Source organism: Rhinatrema bivittatum, chromosome 2 (genome assembly GCF_901001135.1).
Source record: "Rhinatrema bivittatum chromosome 2, aRhiBiv1.1, whole genome shotgun sequence".
NCBI classification, from domain to species: domain Eukaryota; kingdom Metazoa; phylum Chordata; class Amphibia; order Gymnophiona; family Rhinatrematidae; genus Rhinatrema; species Rhinatrema bivittatum.
The window spans coordinates 623,467,758-623,484,908 of record NC_042616.1 but is presented as its reverse complement, the minus strand read 5'-3'; the positions used below and the strand labels follow the sequence as shown (position 1 = coordinate 623,484,908).

The 17,151-nt window shown below is 43.7% G+C and overlaps 1 protein-coding gene across 2 annotated transcripts in view; it reads left to right on the top strand.

The window, feature by feature from the left end:
• Nucleotides 1-17,151, top strand: part of PRKDC (protein kinase, DNA-activated, catalytic subunit) — a 683,602-nt gene that overhangs the window by 212,413 nt on the left and 454,038 nt on the right. For both annotated transcript variants that reach the window (XM_029591248.1, XM_029591249.1), the window contains exon 25: nucleotides 6,743-6,895. In XM_029591248.1, the coding sequence (XP_029447108.1) occupies nucleotides 6,743-6,895 (153 nt within the window). The remainder of the gene's footprint in view (nucleotides 1-6,742; nucleotides 6,896-17,151) is intronic.

The window sequence follows — 17,151 nt, the reverse complement described above, 5'->3', positions numbered from 1 at the left end:
GCCTGGAGGTTCTGGACTGGATTATAGATCACAAATGCTAACCTCAAGGATTGGAAGGTGATCTGACAAGAACGGATGGCACAAGGACTGTGGTCACCAGTGGAAGCATCCTGATCTATCAATCACTTGGAAACAAGAGTAGTGTGCAGGGCATTGATGGAATTCCTTCCACAAGTCCGAGGTCAAGTGGTTAGTGTTTTCAGACAATGCGACAGCGGTGGTTTATATCAATCGGCAAGGGTGAACAAAGTTGCACGGTTGCCCAAGGAGGCCAGGACCATTTTGCCTGGGTGAAGTGACATTTGCAGGGGATAGCCATGTCATGTTGCGGGAGTGGATAATGTGCAAGCAGACTATCTCAGCAAGCAATAGTTGGACCTGGGATAATGAGAGTTGTTGAAGGAGGCCTTCGACCTTATGCATTCTCATTGGGGCAGTCCCTGTCTGGGTGTGATGGTGTCAAGGAGCAACGCCAAAGCAGTAAGCTTCTTAAGCCGCAGATGATAGGTCTCAGCCGAGGGCTTAGATGCTCGGGTTCTTCCATGGCCGACAAAGATCATGCTGTACATGTTCCCTCTATGACTATTAATAGTTCGAGTGTTTAGGTGCATCGAGAGGCATCTGGGCCAGGATGTACTGGTGGTGCTGGAGAGGCTACATTGTTCCTGTTTCACAGATCTGGTTTAGCATGCAATTGACGGGTCCCTGAGATTAGCTTACTTGCAGGGGCTGTTAAGGCACGGTCCTATTTTCTCAGATCGGGGGATCACTTTTTTGTCTCGTGACTTAACTTTTGAGAGCAGGCGCTTGCAACAAAAAGGATACACTGAGCCCATTATTTTCAAGGGCTTAGTTTTCAATTCCTTGCAGGTTCAGGTGGCAGCCTTGGGATGTCTTAGAGATATACTACAGGGAAAAGGTCATTGGCCTCCTATCTTGATGTTGTAAGGTCATGATAGTGTGTTGGCTGACGGAAGCTATTTTTTCAGCCTACCTTTGTAAGGGGAGAATTCCAGAGGAGTTGCATGTGCACTCTACTAGATCGCAGGCAGCATTGTGGGCCGAGTGTCAATTAGTGTCGCTGCAGATTTGTAGAGCGGTGACTTGGACTTCTCTTCACACTTAATTTTGCCATTATAATTTAAATGTTCAGGCTCTAGGAGAGCCGACCATTGGCGAAAGTGTATTGAGAGGGGGTCTTTCACGAGCCTGCCCAGTGTAGGGGTGCTTTGGTCCATCCCACTTGTCTGGACTGATCTGGGGTACGAACAGGAAAGGAAAATTGGTTCTTACCTGCTAATTTTCGTTCCAGACGTATCCCAGATCAGTCAAGAGACCCAGCCCCTTAATATTCTCAAGACCATTATGGCAAATCCGTGTTCTGGCATGCTTACTGGGAAGAAGTGTAAGATTGTATATATACAGAACCTAAAGAAGTTTTCTAGGTTGTGGTTAGCCCCTTGGGTTGATTTGTGGGTTTTTTTGTTTGGAGTTCTTAAGTTGTTTGGAGTTATTAAGCTGTTACTCTGTAGTTGGCTTGGGTACAGGTCAATGCTGAGAGACTGTAGGTGGTACTCTCAGTTAACTAGTCCAAGTGCCTGTAACTAAAAACTCACCTGAGCTAAAAAATTCTAACTTATCCCTATCAATTAAAAAGCAGAATGAAAATACAAACAAAAAACAAACTTTGAAATGTTTGTATGCTAATGCCAGAAGTCTAAGAAGTAAGATGGGAGAATTAGAATGGATAGCAGTGAATGATGACATAGACTTAATTGGCATCTCAGAGACATGGTGGAAGGAGGACAACCAATGGGACAGTGCTATACCGGGGTACAAATTATATCGCATTGACAGAGAGGAGCACCCGGGAGGCGGTGTGGTGCTTTATGTCTGGGATAGCATAGAGTCCAACAGGATAAACATCCTGCACGAGACTAAATGCACAATTGAATCTTTATGGGTTGAAATCCCTTGTGTGTCGGGGAAGACTATAGTGATAGGAGTATACTACCGTCCACCTGGTCAAGATGGTGAGACTGACAGTGAAATGCTTAGAGAAATTAGGGAAGCTAACCAAATTGGTAGTGCATTAATAATGGGAGACTTCAATTACCCCAATATTGACTGGGTAAATGTATCATCGGGACACGCTAGAGAGATACAGTTCCTGGATGGAATAAATGATAGCTTTATGGAGCATTTGGTTCAGGAACCGACAAGAGAGGGAGCAAATTTAGATCTAATTCTCAGTGGAGAACAGGATTTGGTGAGAGAGGTAACAGTGGTGGGGCCGCTTTGCAATAGTGATCATATGATCAACTTTGATTTAATGACTGGAAGGGGCAGTAAGCAAATCCATGGCTCTCTTCTAAACTTCCAAAAGGGAAACTTTGATAAAATGAGAAAAATAGTTAGAAAAAAACTGAAAGGAGCAGCTACAAAAGTAAAGTGTGCAAGAGGCGTGGTCATTGTTAAAAAAAAAAAAAAAAAACCATCCTAGAAGCACAATTCAGATGTATTCCACACATTAAGAAAGGTAGAAAGAAGGCAAAAGGATTACCACTATGGTTAAAAGGGGAGGTGAAAGAAGCTATTTTAGCCAAAAGATCTTCATTCAAAAATTGGAAGAAGGATCAAACAGAATAAAATAGGATAATGCATAAACGTTGGCAAATTAAATGTAAGACATTGATAAGACAGGCTAAGAGAGAATTTGAAAAAAAGTTGGCTGTAGAGGCAAAAACTCACAGTAAAAACTTTTTAAAATATATCCAAAGCAGAAAGCCTGTGAGGGAGTCAGTTGGACCGTTAGATGGACGAGGGGTTAAAGGGGCACTTACAGAAGATAAGGAAGGCCATCCCGGAAAGATTAAATGAATTCTTTACTTCGGTGTTTACTGAAGAGGATGTTGGGGAGGTACCCATACTAGGGAAGGTTTTCATGGGTAATCTTCAGATGGACTGAACCAAATCACGGTGAACCTAGAAGATGATGTGGACCTGATTGACAAACTGAAGAGTAGTAAATCACCTGGACCGGATGGTATATACCCCAGAGTTCTGAAGGAACTAAAAAATGAAATTTCAGACCTATTAGTAAAAATTTGTAATCTGTCATTAAAATCACCATTGTACCTGAAAACTGGAGGATAGCTAATATAACCCCCATATTTAAAAAGGGCTCCAGGTGAGATCCGGGAAACTACAGACCGGTTAGCCTGATTTCAGTGCCAGGAAAAATAGTGGAAAGTGTTCTAAACATCAAAATCACAGAATATATAGAAAGACATCGTTTAATGGAACAAAGTCAGCATGGCTTTACCAAAGGCAAGTCTTGCCTCACAAATCTGCTTCACTTTTTTGAAGGAGTTAATAAACATGTGGATAAAGTTGAACAGGTAGATGTAGTGTACTTGGATTTTCAGAAGGCGTTTGACAAAGTTCCTCATGAAAGGCTTCTAGGAAAAATAAAAAGTCATGGGATAGGTGGCGATATCCTTTCGTGGATTACAAACTGGCTAAAAGACAGGAAACAGAGAGTAGGCTTAAATGGACAATTTTCTCAGTGGAAGGGAGTGGGCAGTGGAGTGCCTCAGGGATCTCTATTGGGACCCTTACTTTTCAATATATTTATAAATGATCTGGAAAGAAATACGACAAGTGAGGTAAATAAATTTGCAGATGATACAAAACTGTTGAGAGTAGTTAAATCACAAGTAGATTGTGATAAATTGCAGGAAGACCTTGTGAGGCTGGAAAATTGGGCATCAAAATGGCAGATGAAATTTAATGTGGATAAATGCAAGGTGATGCATATAGGGAAAAATAACCCATGCTATAGTTACACAATGTTAGGTTCCATATTAGGTGCTATTACCCAAGAAAGAGATCTAGGCGTCATAGTGGATATCACATTGAAATCGTCGATTCAGTGTGCTGCGGCAGTCAAAAAAGCAAACAGAATGTTGGGAATTATTAGAAAGGGAATGATGAATAAAACAGAAAGTGTCATAATGCCTCTGTATCGCTCCATGGTGAGACCGCACCTTGAATACTGTGTACAATTCTGGTCGCCGCATCTCAAAAAAGATATAATTGCGATGGAGAAGGTACAGGGAATGGAACAGCTCCCTTATGAGGAAAGACTAAAGAGGTTAGGACTTTTCAGCTTGGAGAAGAGACGGCTTAGGGGGGGATATGATAGAGGTGTTTAAAATCATGAGAGGTCTATAATGGGTAGATGTGAATCAGTTTTTTACTCTTTCGGTTAATAGAAAGACTAAGGGGGCACTCCACGAAGTTAGCATATGGCACATTTAAAACTAATCGGAGAAAGTTCTTTTTCACTCAACGCACAAGTAAACTCTGGAATTAGTTGCCAGAAGATGTGGTTAGTGCAGTTAATATAGCTGTGTTTATAAAAGGATTGGGTAAGTTCTTGGAGGAGAAGTCCATTACCTGCTATTAATTACGTTGACTTAGATAATAACCACCGCTATTACTAGCAACGGTAACATGGAATAGACTTAGTTTTTGGGTACTTGCCAGGTTCTTATTGCCTGGATTGGCCACTTTTAGAAACAGGATGCTGGGCTTGATGGATCCTGGTCTGACCCAGTATGGCATGTTCTTATGTTCATATGTTCTTAAGTGGCAGTGCCTCAAAATTTTTAGTTCTCTGCCTCCATTTGCTGGTAGGGTTGCGAAACCCACTTATCTGGACTGATCTGTGGTACTTCAGGAACAAAAATTAGTAGGTAAGAACGTTTTCCTATATTTAATCATTACTGGCATAAACCACTACCTCCCACCTGGGCATTTGAAAGCAAGACCTCATCTTGAACAAATCAGGTTGCCTTGATAAATCCAGGCAAGACGACTTTAAAAATAGTCCACCATTCAGATTTTATAATAGTATGATAATATCATGCAACTTTTTACCTGTGGTTCCATTGATAAACGTTAGAACTATTTTTTTTTTTTTTTACATAGATTGGCAACACTTATATGGCTTGGTAAATGTTGGGAGAAGGTTCAGTCTCTTAGAAAATAAATTATTCTTATTTTGAAATTATTCTTAATTTGAAATTTCTAAATAGAAAACTATGCTTCCAGTTCTGTGGTTATTTTTTCATGTTTGATACACACTGAAAATCTGTCTAAAGTAGAGATGGTAGGAATAGAGAATGTTGCAGTGGACGGTGACAGTTACGTACTTTTTCCTGTAGGTTCTAGTTAAAAGCTATTGCATAAACACAGGACCTGCTAAAGAATAAACAGGCCGATTCAGTAAAGTCCGCGGGAGAGTAGATGAACACCCGCTCTCCCGGCGCACGCACTGGCCACTCGCCTGTGCGTGCAATTCTGTATTTAAATTAGGTGGTGCAGTAGAAACGGGCAAAAGGAGGCACAAGGGACACTAGCGTGTCCCTAGTGCCTCCTTTTGACCCGGAGCGGCGGCTGTCAGCGGGTTTGACAGCCGACGCTCAATTTTGCCAGCGTCTGTTCTCGAGCCTGCTGACAGCCACGGGCTCGGAAGCTGGCAAAACTGAGCGTCCGGTTTTCGGCTCGACAGCCGCCGGCCCATTGTAAATTTGGTTTTTTTTGTTTTTTTTTTACTTTTTTTTACTCTTTGGGACATCCAACTTAATATTGCCATGATAATAAGTCGGAGGGTGCTTAGAAAAGCAGTTTTTACTGCTTTTCTGTGCACTTTCCCGGTGCCAGCAGAAACTAGCGCCTACCTTTGGGTAGGCGCTAACTTCTTAAAGTAAAATGTGCGGCTTGGCTGCACGTTTTACTTTCTGTATCGCGAGGGCCCTATTAGGTGCTGCGGATTTGACGCGCATTTTCCGCCCCTTACTGAATAAGGGGTAAGGGAAAACACGCGTCCAAGCTGCAACGGAGCGCACTGTACTGTATCGGCCTGAAAGTGAGTTCAAAATATGATCAAAATGTGCTTTTCACACTTGTAGCAGTGCATGGGAATGGTAATTTGCAGACTGTTCTTTATGTGATCCATATTCAAAAGCATTTAGCTGGCTGACTTCTAAATTAGCCGGCTAAATTAATATTTGGGTGCTTATCTGTCTAAATTCTTGCCAGTTAGAATTTATCTTGCTAAGTTAGGGGCATTCCAGGGGCTTAATTGGGAGGAGTTAAGTTAGCCTATTAGCTCCAATATTTAGAGCTAGCCGAATAACTTAGCCAGCTAAGTCTGGTCGGGCCAAAGAGCTGTCATAAAGTTAGCAGTTCTAGTTAGCCAGTTAACTTTGAAGTGGAGTAGTAGGCTAGTGGTTAGAACAGAGGGCTCTACAGGCCAGGAGACCAGGGTTGAAGACTCGCTGTTGCCCCTTATGACTTTGTGCAAGTCCCTTTACCCTCCATTGCCTCCGGTACAAACTTAGATACCTACAGTACCTGAATGTAATTCGCTTTGAAGTGCTTGAAAAAAAAGTGCAAAAAGTGAAATATAAAAATCCTGCTAAGTTTGCAAGCTGGATTGTCTGAATATGGACCTCTATGCATTTAACTTTCCCATTTGAATGATGATAGTGCTGCTTTTTCCTATGGCATACTCACTGCAGTCTGAATGCTGAGTGAGGGGAGCTATAGAGGTAACGAAAGGCAAATGATGTTCAAGTGTAGGAAATTGACATTATAAAAGTCTATCTGAAGTTTCATTCTGTGTGCGTTTGATTTACACCATTAAGATTGTGTGAATATTTGCATTCTTCAGGTTGCAGCTTGTGAACTTCTGCACAGCATGGTTGTGTACATGTTGGGGAAGGCATCTCTTATTCCTGAAGAAGATCAGAAATTACCACCCATGTATCAACTATATAAGCGAACCTTTCCATTCCTGCTTCGTCTTGCCTGTGATGTAGATCAGGTAAAAAAAAATTTTGTTTTTGGTCTGTCAGTTTCCTTCTGCACTTCTGACCCACTCAATTGGAATCAGCCTCTAGTGAGGATGTGGCACCCATGCATGTCTATACCTAATTAGCTTAGGGAGGTTCCTCTCTTTTAGGGTATTGAACCCAGGTCTTTCCTGCCTGGCATGTATGGCGCTTCCACTGAGCCACCAGGCATTGCATGAATTTGTGGAAATGCCGCAAATAAATCTTTATCTCTTTAAGCGGACGTCCTGGTTTATTATTTTGCAGTTTGATATGATTAAGTAACGTGTGTAGTGTGGTTTGTTTGTTTTTTTTTTTACTTTGAAACATCACTTATGGGTTTACCTCAACCTTTATTCCTTCAAAGGAATTATGTCTGAAATATTTTAAAAATTAATTTTAAAAAGTACACTGGGGCATCACCAAGGTACTTAATTAGGAGTGTGTAATTCTCAAATTGTTGTAATAGAATCCAGTTTCCCATTTGCGTTACTCTAAGAATGCAGTGTAGTTCTCTCATCTGAGTAAGTCATTAGTTGATACTTTTGACTGAGTATCTATTTTAGCTGATTTTACTCCTTGCTCAAGCATTGCTTTTGACACATGGCAAAAGAATTATCATCCATTTGTTCTTCAGACGCTGCTAAATAAATTGTTTCATCTAACAGGTTTTGGCAAATTCTGCTGTTATGTCTGGTTAGGCAGAAAAAACACAAACTATTGAGGCTAGTTTGAAGGAAGCATTTACCACCAATGCAATGGCAATTCAGGCCTTGATTTGTATTGATTGTGATGTGATGGCTTTTGTATAATGGGTACAGCAGTTACCAGACAGCCTGGAAATAGCACACCTGGAGTTGGGCATGGCATTCCTGGTCAGTATCCTGTATGACCTAGTGAGAATGGCCTCTGAGGTAGCAGCTTGGAGGCTGCTTTGACTCTGTAATTTGTTAGTGGATTCCACTTCTAAATCTCACCCCTCTAATATCCCCTTAGAAAAGTTAGTTAAAGATCTAGGGGAGGCCAAGCTGCAGAAATTGCCAGAGGACAATCCCATCCTGGTTCTCAAGTATTGAGGCGTTAGCGAAACAATTGTTTTGAACATTTAGGTCAACAAAGAGGTCCTTCTACAGGGTTCAAGACATTTCATTCATTTCATGGGGCTAGGAAGTCCAGGGGAGAAGCTGCAGCTATAGCTGGAACCTGCCACCCATGCTGATGATTTCTGGCCTCCTCTGGGGTTAATTCCCTTGAGAGGTTTGCCTATTACGCTTCCACAATGTATGGACCCAAATTACCACAGATCAAATTGGTCCTTGACATCATACAAAGAGGGGTATTAAGTTTTTGCCCCAGTCCTGGAGACCTTTATCCATTTGCTGTCCTCATGGTTCAAAAACAAAGCAATAGTACTTTGATAAGACTACCAGGAATTGCAGGCAACAATCTCTATTCCCTTGTCCCAGCAAAGCCAAGGGACATACTCTTTTATTGTACCAAAGAAGGGAAAAGTCTTTCAACTGATGATAGGTTTGAAAGAAGTCAACAAATGCTTCAGAGTACCATACTTCCAGTTTTCCTTAGCTGTAAGGAAAGAGTGAGTATCGTACTTCCTTTTATTTATTTATTTATTTCTAATTTTTATATACCGAGGTTCTTGTATGAAATACAAATCACTCCGGTTTACATAAAACAGTGAAATGCCCAAAAAAAGGGGGGGGGGCTTTACATAGAACAATCGAACAAAGAGCAAATTGAACATAGTATAGTATAGTTACAAGAAACGTTTGAACTCAGAATCATAGTACAGTTAAAAAGTCAGAATAGGATAACTCAATGAGGTGGCCCATGATTGAGTTTATCATAGTATCTAGGCAGCACTAAGTGTCTGGGAAGGCTTTGCGGAAGAGCCAGGTTTTTAGCTTTTTTTTAACTCCTTATGACTTGGTTCAAGTCTTAGATCTGGGGGTAGCATGTTCCATTGGTGGGGGCCTGCTGAAGATAGTGCTCGTTTCCTTAGTGATGTTTTTGCCAGCGGGGCATACAGTGTGCCTTTGTATGCGCTTCTGATGGGTCTGGAAGATGTATGAGGTTGAAGTTGTGTGCTTAACATGATGGGAGCGAGTTTGTGTGTCGCTTTGTGAATGATTGATTGTGAGAATTTTAAAGAGGATCCTGTGTTTGATAGGAAGCCAATGAAGGTTACAGAGGATTGGAGTGATATGTTCTCTTTTGTTGGAGTTTGTGAGGATTCTAGCGGCGGCGTTCTGTACCATCTGTAAGGGTTTGATAGTATTTGTGGGGAGTCCGAGTAGAAGGGAGTTACAATAATCGAACTTAGTTAGTATGATGGATTGGAGTACTAGCCGGAAGTCATTGAAGTGAAGGAGGGGTTTTAGCTTTCTGAGGACTTGCAGTTTGTAAAAGCAGTCCTTTGTGGTAGTGTTTATAAACTTTTTTAGGTTTAGATTGTTGTCTATCCAGGCTCCTAGATCCCTGACGTCAGGAGAGAACTTGCTATTTGAGTTTGTTGATTGAGAGGAGCTTGATGAGATGGTGGGGGCATCATGGGAGGTAATGAGCATTTCCGTTATATTGGCATTCAATACTAAGTTGAGGCTAGAGAATAGGTCTTTAATTGGCTGAAGGCAGTCATTCCAATAGGTGATAGTTTTTTGAAGGGATTCTGTGATCGGGATAAGGATTTGTATGTCATCCGCTTAGAGGTAATGGGTAAGCTTAAGGTTTGCGAGTAGGAGGTAGATATTGAAGAGGGTGGGTGAAAGTGAAGATCCTTGAAGGACTCCTTGGTCTGTAAGGACGGGATGAGATTCCTTGTTGTATATCCTGACTTTATAGAATCTGTTGCTCAGGAAGGACTGAAACCAACTGGGAACTGAGCCTTTGATGCCTGTATTGGCTAGTTGGTCTATAAGTATTGTGTGTTTTACCGTATCAAAAGCTGCAGACAAATCTAAGAGAACAAGCAGGTAGGATTATTTTTTCTCCAGGTTTACGAGGATGGTGTCCGTGAGTGATAGTAGGAGAGATTTGGTGTTTAGGGATTTGCGAAAGCCGTACTGAGCCTGAGACAGAATGCTATGATCTTCCAGATATTCTGACAGTTGCTTGTTGACAATTTTTTCCATCAATTTGGCAATGAGAGGTAAGTTTGCGATTGGTCGGAAGTTAGCTGGGTCTAATGGAGTGGCGTTTGGATTTTTTAGCAGAGGTTTAAGGATTGCCAATTTTAACTGGTTAGGTACTAGGCCTTGAGATAGAGATGTGTTAATAATTTCAGAAATTGGTTTTGAGATGGTGTTCAGGACAGCGATGAGCAGGTTTGTTGGTAATGGGTCTGATGGGTGGGAGGATGGTTTGAGTTTCTTGAGGGAATTTTCTATCTCAAGAGAAGAGGTGGGCTCAAATGACTCTAGACTAGCGTTATGTTGAGGTAGGGTTTTGAGATGGTGTCTTGGGGGGAGGCTGTTGGTTGTGAGAGAATAGGTAAGGTTGGAGATTTTTGTCTTGAAATAATTGGCGAGTTCGTTGGCTTTGAGTGCTTGGTGGTCTGGAATGGTGGGAAGAGATGGTTTGGTAAGTGAAGAGACGTAGGAGAAAAGTTCCTTTGAGTCAAAAATGAAGTTGTAGATTTTTTTTGCGTAGAAGTCTTTCTTGGTTCTAAGGATGGCGTTCCTGTATGTGTTGAGAAGGGATTTGTAGATAGTGTGTGACGAAGTGGTCGGGTTTTTTTCTCCAGCTTTATTCTTTATTTCTTAGAGTTTGCTTGAGGGATTTGAGTTCAGGGGTAAACCAAGGTTTTCTGTTGTCCAATGCGGGTTGTATGGTTTTGGTTGAAGTTGGGCAGATTTGATCCGCAATTTTATTGGTGAGATTGATCCATGAGGTGGTTGCTGTGGTTGCGTCTGTGAGGTCTAGTTGGTTTAGTGCTTTGGATATTTTTTCGCCGAGTAGGTCTAGTGAACATGGTTTCCTGAAATGGATGGTGGATTTGTTGGAGACTTGAGATGGTGGATTTTTTATCTTAAGGGTCGTGTAGATAACCCGGTGGTCTGACCAGGGAACTGGCGAGCAGGTGGGATTGGAGTAGATGGTAAAGCTATCGTTAATGAAGATGAGGTCCAATGTATGGCCTGCCTTGTGGGTGGGGCTGTTGACAATTTGAGTGAAACCCAAGTGACTGAGTGAGGAGAGAACTGTTACGCAGTTGATGGATTGAGGAGAAGCGTCTACATGCAGGTTAAAGTCTCCTAGGATTATTGCGGGGTTGTCGGTGTTAATGTGTTTGGCTATAAGCTCAATCAAAGGAGAGGGGTCTGATTCTAAGGTTCCTGGTGGGGCGTAGATGAGGGCTAATTGAAGTTGTTCAGATTTAAAGAGGGAGAATTCTAGTTTGGTGGAGATGTTTGTTTATTGTAAAGTTATGCCTAGTCCTTTTTTTGCTGCCAGGAGGAGCCCTCCACCTCTTTTTTTGGGTCTGGGGACTGAGATGAGGTCGTAAGATTGCATGGGAAGCTGGTTTGTTAGTACAATATCTGTATGTTTTAACCAGGTTTCTGTGATTGCACAGATGTCAGGGTTGACTTCTATAAGATAATCATTGAGGATGTGTGTTTTTTTGGAGAGAGACTGAGCGTTGAATAGAGTTAGAGTAAACAGAGAGAGACCTAGGAGTTTTGTAATTGGCGATATCATTATTGGGATTAGCCTTTGTTGTCGTGCAACATGATGATATTTATTTATTTATTTATTTAACACTTTTTTATACCGACCTTCATAGTGATAACCATATCGGATCGGTTTACATAGAACAAGGATAACTGAAGCAATAAATAAAGTGAATAACAATAGAGGAGAATAAGGTAAAGTTACATTTAACAAGGAGTAGAAACTTGGAAGCTAAATATAGCTGGAAGAAAAAAGGCAGGAAGTATTGTAACATAATAATAATAAAGGATGTGGGTTAAAGCTTAAGGTGCTTTAACCTAAAAGTGCCAGAGTCCATCTTTCGAGCGGATAGCAATCCATTTGTCTGGGAGGGGATAAATTGATATGCAGGTTTTGTGTGCATTCTGATTTTGTTCCAGATTGTGGGTATGGTGCAAAGGTGCATCTTTGTGGCGAAGTTGATGGGAAATATGTTGCGAGGGAGTAGAGATACTGCTGTAAATGCTGGAGTGGCTGGACGAGTGCTGGAGTGGAGTGGCTGGATGAATGCTTGAGGAGAGCTGTTGTAGGAGCGCTTAGGTTAGGAGAGGGTGGCATTCCAGAAGGTGTCAGAGGGGTAGCTTCTACTTCTCTGTTCTGGTGCGCACGAAGGGGCGCGCAAAGGGGCAGGTCTTGACTTTGTGGAAGCCTATTTCCATCAAATATTCCTCCATTTTTGTGTCCTGGGCAAGCATTTTCAAATCCAGGCATTACCATTCAGGCTGGCAACCGCCCCAAAGGCGTTCACCAAATTTATGGTGGTAATTGTGGCGGCTTTACACAAGAAGGGTGTGATGGTACATCCATGTTAAGATGATTGACTTATTAGGGCCAAGCCCCATCAGGAAAGTCAGCAAGTAACGTCTACAGTGTTGCGCTTCGTCGAGCACCTAAGCTAGGTATTGAATTATCCAAAAAGCAATCTTGTTCCCTCATAGGCTCTAGAGTTTTTGGGAGCCTTTTTCGACACAGAAGGGGTTGGTAATCCTAACCTACAAGAGGGCCTTAAGCTCATAGACCTTGTGCAAGCCTTTCAAGGGCAAATTGCCCCCAGAATTTAGGAGTACCTGCAAATCCTAGAACTCATAATGTCCATCCTGCTATAGCAGTTCCTCCTGTCCTGTTGGGCCTCCACCTGTCAGGACTACAAATTGTGCCTGGTTTTATTCCTATGGGTCAGGAAAAGCCTGAAGTAGTGGGGAGATCCTTTGAACCTACTGAGGAGTATGGCTCTAGAGCCATGTGACTAGATTATATGGTGATTGCGAATACCAACATTGTTGGCTGTGGGGGGCCCATTCTCAGGGACAGGCAAAGCAAGGATGGAGGTGGAGACTTCCTGGTCTATACACAATGTACAATTAAGAGCTATCAGACTAGCTTGAGGACACGTCCTTCTGCTTGTAAAGAGATCAGTCAGGCTATTATTCAAGAATGCAATGTCCGCAACCTACGTAAACAAACAAGGAAGTGTCCGCAGCCTCTTCGAATGGGTGGAACAACATATCCCAGCTCTGTCGGTAGCATATAACACAGGCAGTGAAAACATTAAGGCATATTTCCTTAACAAAGATTGGACTCTGGGAAGTGGGGGAAACTCAGTAAGGAGGTGTTCTGGAGGATACTAGATGGGTGAGGTCCCCTAGAAATGGATCTGATGTCAACCACATCAAACACCAAAGCAGAATCTTTTTTCAGCAGGCAAAAAAAAGATAGGATCCAGCAAGATACATTCCCTCAAGCCCTGGCCAAGGTACAGGCTTCTGTATGCCTTCCCATACGCTCACCCATCCCTACACCCTCCCCAGCCTCTGATAACCAGGGTGTTAAGAAGGATAGAGAACCATTCAGTGATGGTCATATTAGTGATACCAGATTGGCCAAGGCGACCATGATATGCGGACATGCTAAGATTCCTCTCTGAGCCTCCCCTGGTTAGTGATCTTTATTCTAAAGTATATGGAGATAGTTAAAAACCTAAACATGTATACCCTAGAGGAAAGGCATGATAGGGAAGATATGATAGACATTCAAATCTTTCAAAGGTTTCCATGCACAGAAGGTGAGCCTTTTTCAATGGAAAGGAGGTTCTAGAACGATGGGTCATGAGATGAGGGTGAAATGTAGATTAGGAGCAATCTTAGGAAATACTTCTTTACAGAGAGAATGATGGATGTATGGGATAGCCTCCCAGTCAAGGTGGTAGAGACAAAAACAATATCTGAATTCAAGAAAGTATGGGATAAATACAGAGGATCTAAGGAAGTGATAAGAATTATAATGCTAAATTAATTGGACTGATGGGAAGACTGGATGGGCCATACGGTCTTTTTCTGCCATCATGTTTCTATGTTTGTGTCTCCCCAAGGAGAAAAGGTCTCCTTTATCAAGGCCCAATGATGATGGAGGATCAGTCTTAGTTCTCTCTTATGGCCTGGTTTTTGAAAGAGTGCTTTTATGGAAGGTCTATTCTCTAGTAGTCACATCAACTATGTTGAAGGCACAGAAGGTATCTAGTTCCTTAGCATATGTGCAGGTTCGGAACTGAAGAGATTCTGCAAGGATCGTATGGTCTCTGCTTAGAGAGCAGACTTAATATCTATTTTGGATTTCCTGCAGAGCGGCTTAGACAAGGATCTAGCCCTTTGATCCAGGAAAGTGCAGGTGGTCACTATTTCCTGTTATAGATGAATGGTGAAGGGTAAACAAGTTACTATGCCGGGTGTTTCTAACAGAGGACTGGAGGTGCAACTACAACAGCAGGTGACCAGTTTTCAGGGGCCATGGACTCCAACGGCCAGGGACTATCAGCAGGTTCTGGGATCCATGGCTTCGATGCTAGAGCTCGTCCTGTGGGCCTTTGCTCACATGAGACCGTTGCAACGGGCTCTCCTGTCCTGGTGGAGTCCAGTGATGGAGCAATATCAGGTGCAACTGCCTCTGACCTCGCAGTCCAGATCTAGCCTGGTGGTTAGTAGATGCCAATCTGCAGAAAGGAATGTCCCTCGAAACCCCGAACTAGGTGGTGATTTCTGCGGACGCCAGTCTGCGAGGCTGGGGTGCAGTGGGCTTAGGCAGAGCAGTACAAGGCGTATGGTTGGAATCGGAACGTCTTTGGTCCATCAGCCGCCTGGAGACCTGGGTAGTCCACAGGGTGTTGAAGGCTTTTCTGGAACTGGTACAGGGGCGGATGGTTTGTGTGTTTTCAGACAACGCCACCATGGTGGCATACTTCAACCGTCAGGGAGGAACCAAGAGCCCAGCCTTAGCCCGAGAAGCCCATCTCCTCTTCAGCTGGGCCGACCACCATTTGGAGGGCATCACTGCCTCGCACGTGGCAGGTGTCGACAACGTCCAAGCGGATTTCTAAGCAGACAACAGCTGGACCCAGGAGAGTGGGAGCTGACCGGAGAGGCGTGGAATCTCATTTATGCCCGATGGGGAACTCCCCATTTGGACCTCATGGGGACCCGACTCAACAGAAAGATGTCGCGATTTTTCAGTCTACGGAAGAAATTGGGGTCCATGGGTCTCGACGCACTGGTCTCCAAATGGCCTTCGGGGATCCTATTGTACGCTTTCCTTCCATGGACTCTCATAGGTTGCGTTCTCAGACGAGTGGATGAGCACCCGGGTCAGGTGGTGCTGGTGGCTCTGGAGTGGCCTCGGCGCCCTTGGTTCATGGATCTGATACGACTAGCCACGGCCGGTCCCTTATGGCTGGCGCATTTGCCAGATCTGTTGAGTCAGGGACCCATCTTTTCGGATCGGGAGGATCACGTCTCTCTCACAGCTTGGCTTTTGAGAGGCGATGCCTATGACTGAAAGGGTATTCAGAGGCTGTAATTGCTACTCTGCTGCAGGCCAGGCGACCTTCCACTTCCATGGCTTACGTGCGAGTATGGAGGGTTGTTGAGTACTGGTGTGCACAACAAGGAGTTGGGCCAGGGTCGGTAACTGTTCCCCACATTCTGGCTTTTCTGCAGCAGGGACTTTCCAAGGGCCTGGTGTACAACTCCATCCGAGTTCAAGTTTCAGCTCTGGGGTGCTTCAGGGGACGAATAGACTGCAAATCCCTGGCTTGCCACTTGGATGTGGTTCGCTTCCTCAAAGGGGTAAAGCATTTGCGGCTGCCTGTTCGTAAACTGTGCCCAGAGTGGAACCTGAACCTAGTCCTGCGGGCTTTATGTGTACTGCCCTTTGAGCCGGTGGGGCATGCTTCTATCAAGGACCTGACACTGAAGACTGTCTTTTTAGTGGTGATCTGGTCGGCAAGGCGCATTTCGGAATTGCAGGCCCTGGTCTGCCGGGACCCCTTTTTACGGATTTCGGCAGATAGGGTGTCCTTGCGCATGGTGCCATTCTTTCTGCCAAAGGTGGTGTCTGCGTTTCATGTTAATCAGTCGGTAGAGCTCCCTGGCTTCCCGGACTGGTCTTGCGACTCAGCGACGGATAGAGACCTGCATTTATTGGATGTTCACCGAATCCTCCTGCGCTGTTTGAAGGTCACCAGTTCTTTTCGGAAGTCAGATAGAAACATAGAAACATAGAAATGACGGCAGAAGAAGACCAAACGGCCCATCCAGTCTGCCCAGCAAGCTTCACATTTGTAGAGAGCAGTGATGGAGCTGCAACCAAGTGAAATATCAAGCTTGATTAGTTAGGGGTAGTAGGGGTAGTAACCGCCGCAATAAGCAAGCTACACCCATGTTTATTTGTTTTACCCAGACTGTGTTATTCAGCCCTTATTGGTTGTTTTTCTTCTCCCCTGCCGTTGAAGCAGGGAGCTATGCTGGATATGCGTGTAGTATCAGTTTTTCTTCTCCCCTGCCGTTGAAGTAGAGAGCTATGCTGGATATGCGTGAAGTATCAGTTTTTCTTCTCCCCTGCGGTTGAAGCAGGATATGCATTGAAAGTGAAGTATCAGGCTTATTTGGTTTGGGGTAGTAACCGCCGTAACTCCGTAACGCCATAAGATCATTTGTTTGTCCTGTTTGGTGGTCCTAAGCAGGGGGACAAGGCATCTAAGGCCACTCTGTCTCGGTGGCTGAAGGAGACCATTGGTTTGGCGTACATTAGCAATGGCCGCTCCATTCCGGATGGTTTGAAAGTTCATTCCACGCTGACACAGGTGGCCTCCTGGGCGGAGTGCCAGCTGGTTTCTCCTCAAGAGATCTGTAGAGCCGCGGTCTGGTCCTCTTTGCATACCTTTTCCAAGCATTACCACTTGGGCGTAAGGGTGCCAGAGGAATCCAATTTCAGGGAACGGGTTCTAAGAGTAAGTCTTTCGGGATCCCTCCCACAGTAGGGTGGCTTTGGTACATCCCACTGGTCTGGACTGATCTGGGTATGTTCAGGAAAGGAAAATTGGATCTTACCTGCTAATTTTCATTCTTTTAATACCACAGATCAGTCCAGAGGCCCGCCCAGATATGAATGCCGAAAGATGGACTGACCTTTGGGTTATCTACTGTATTGAAGAATTCTGAAGGAAATAGTTTTGATGCCAATTTTAACGAAG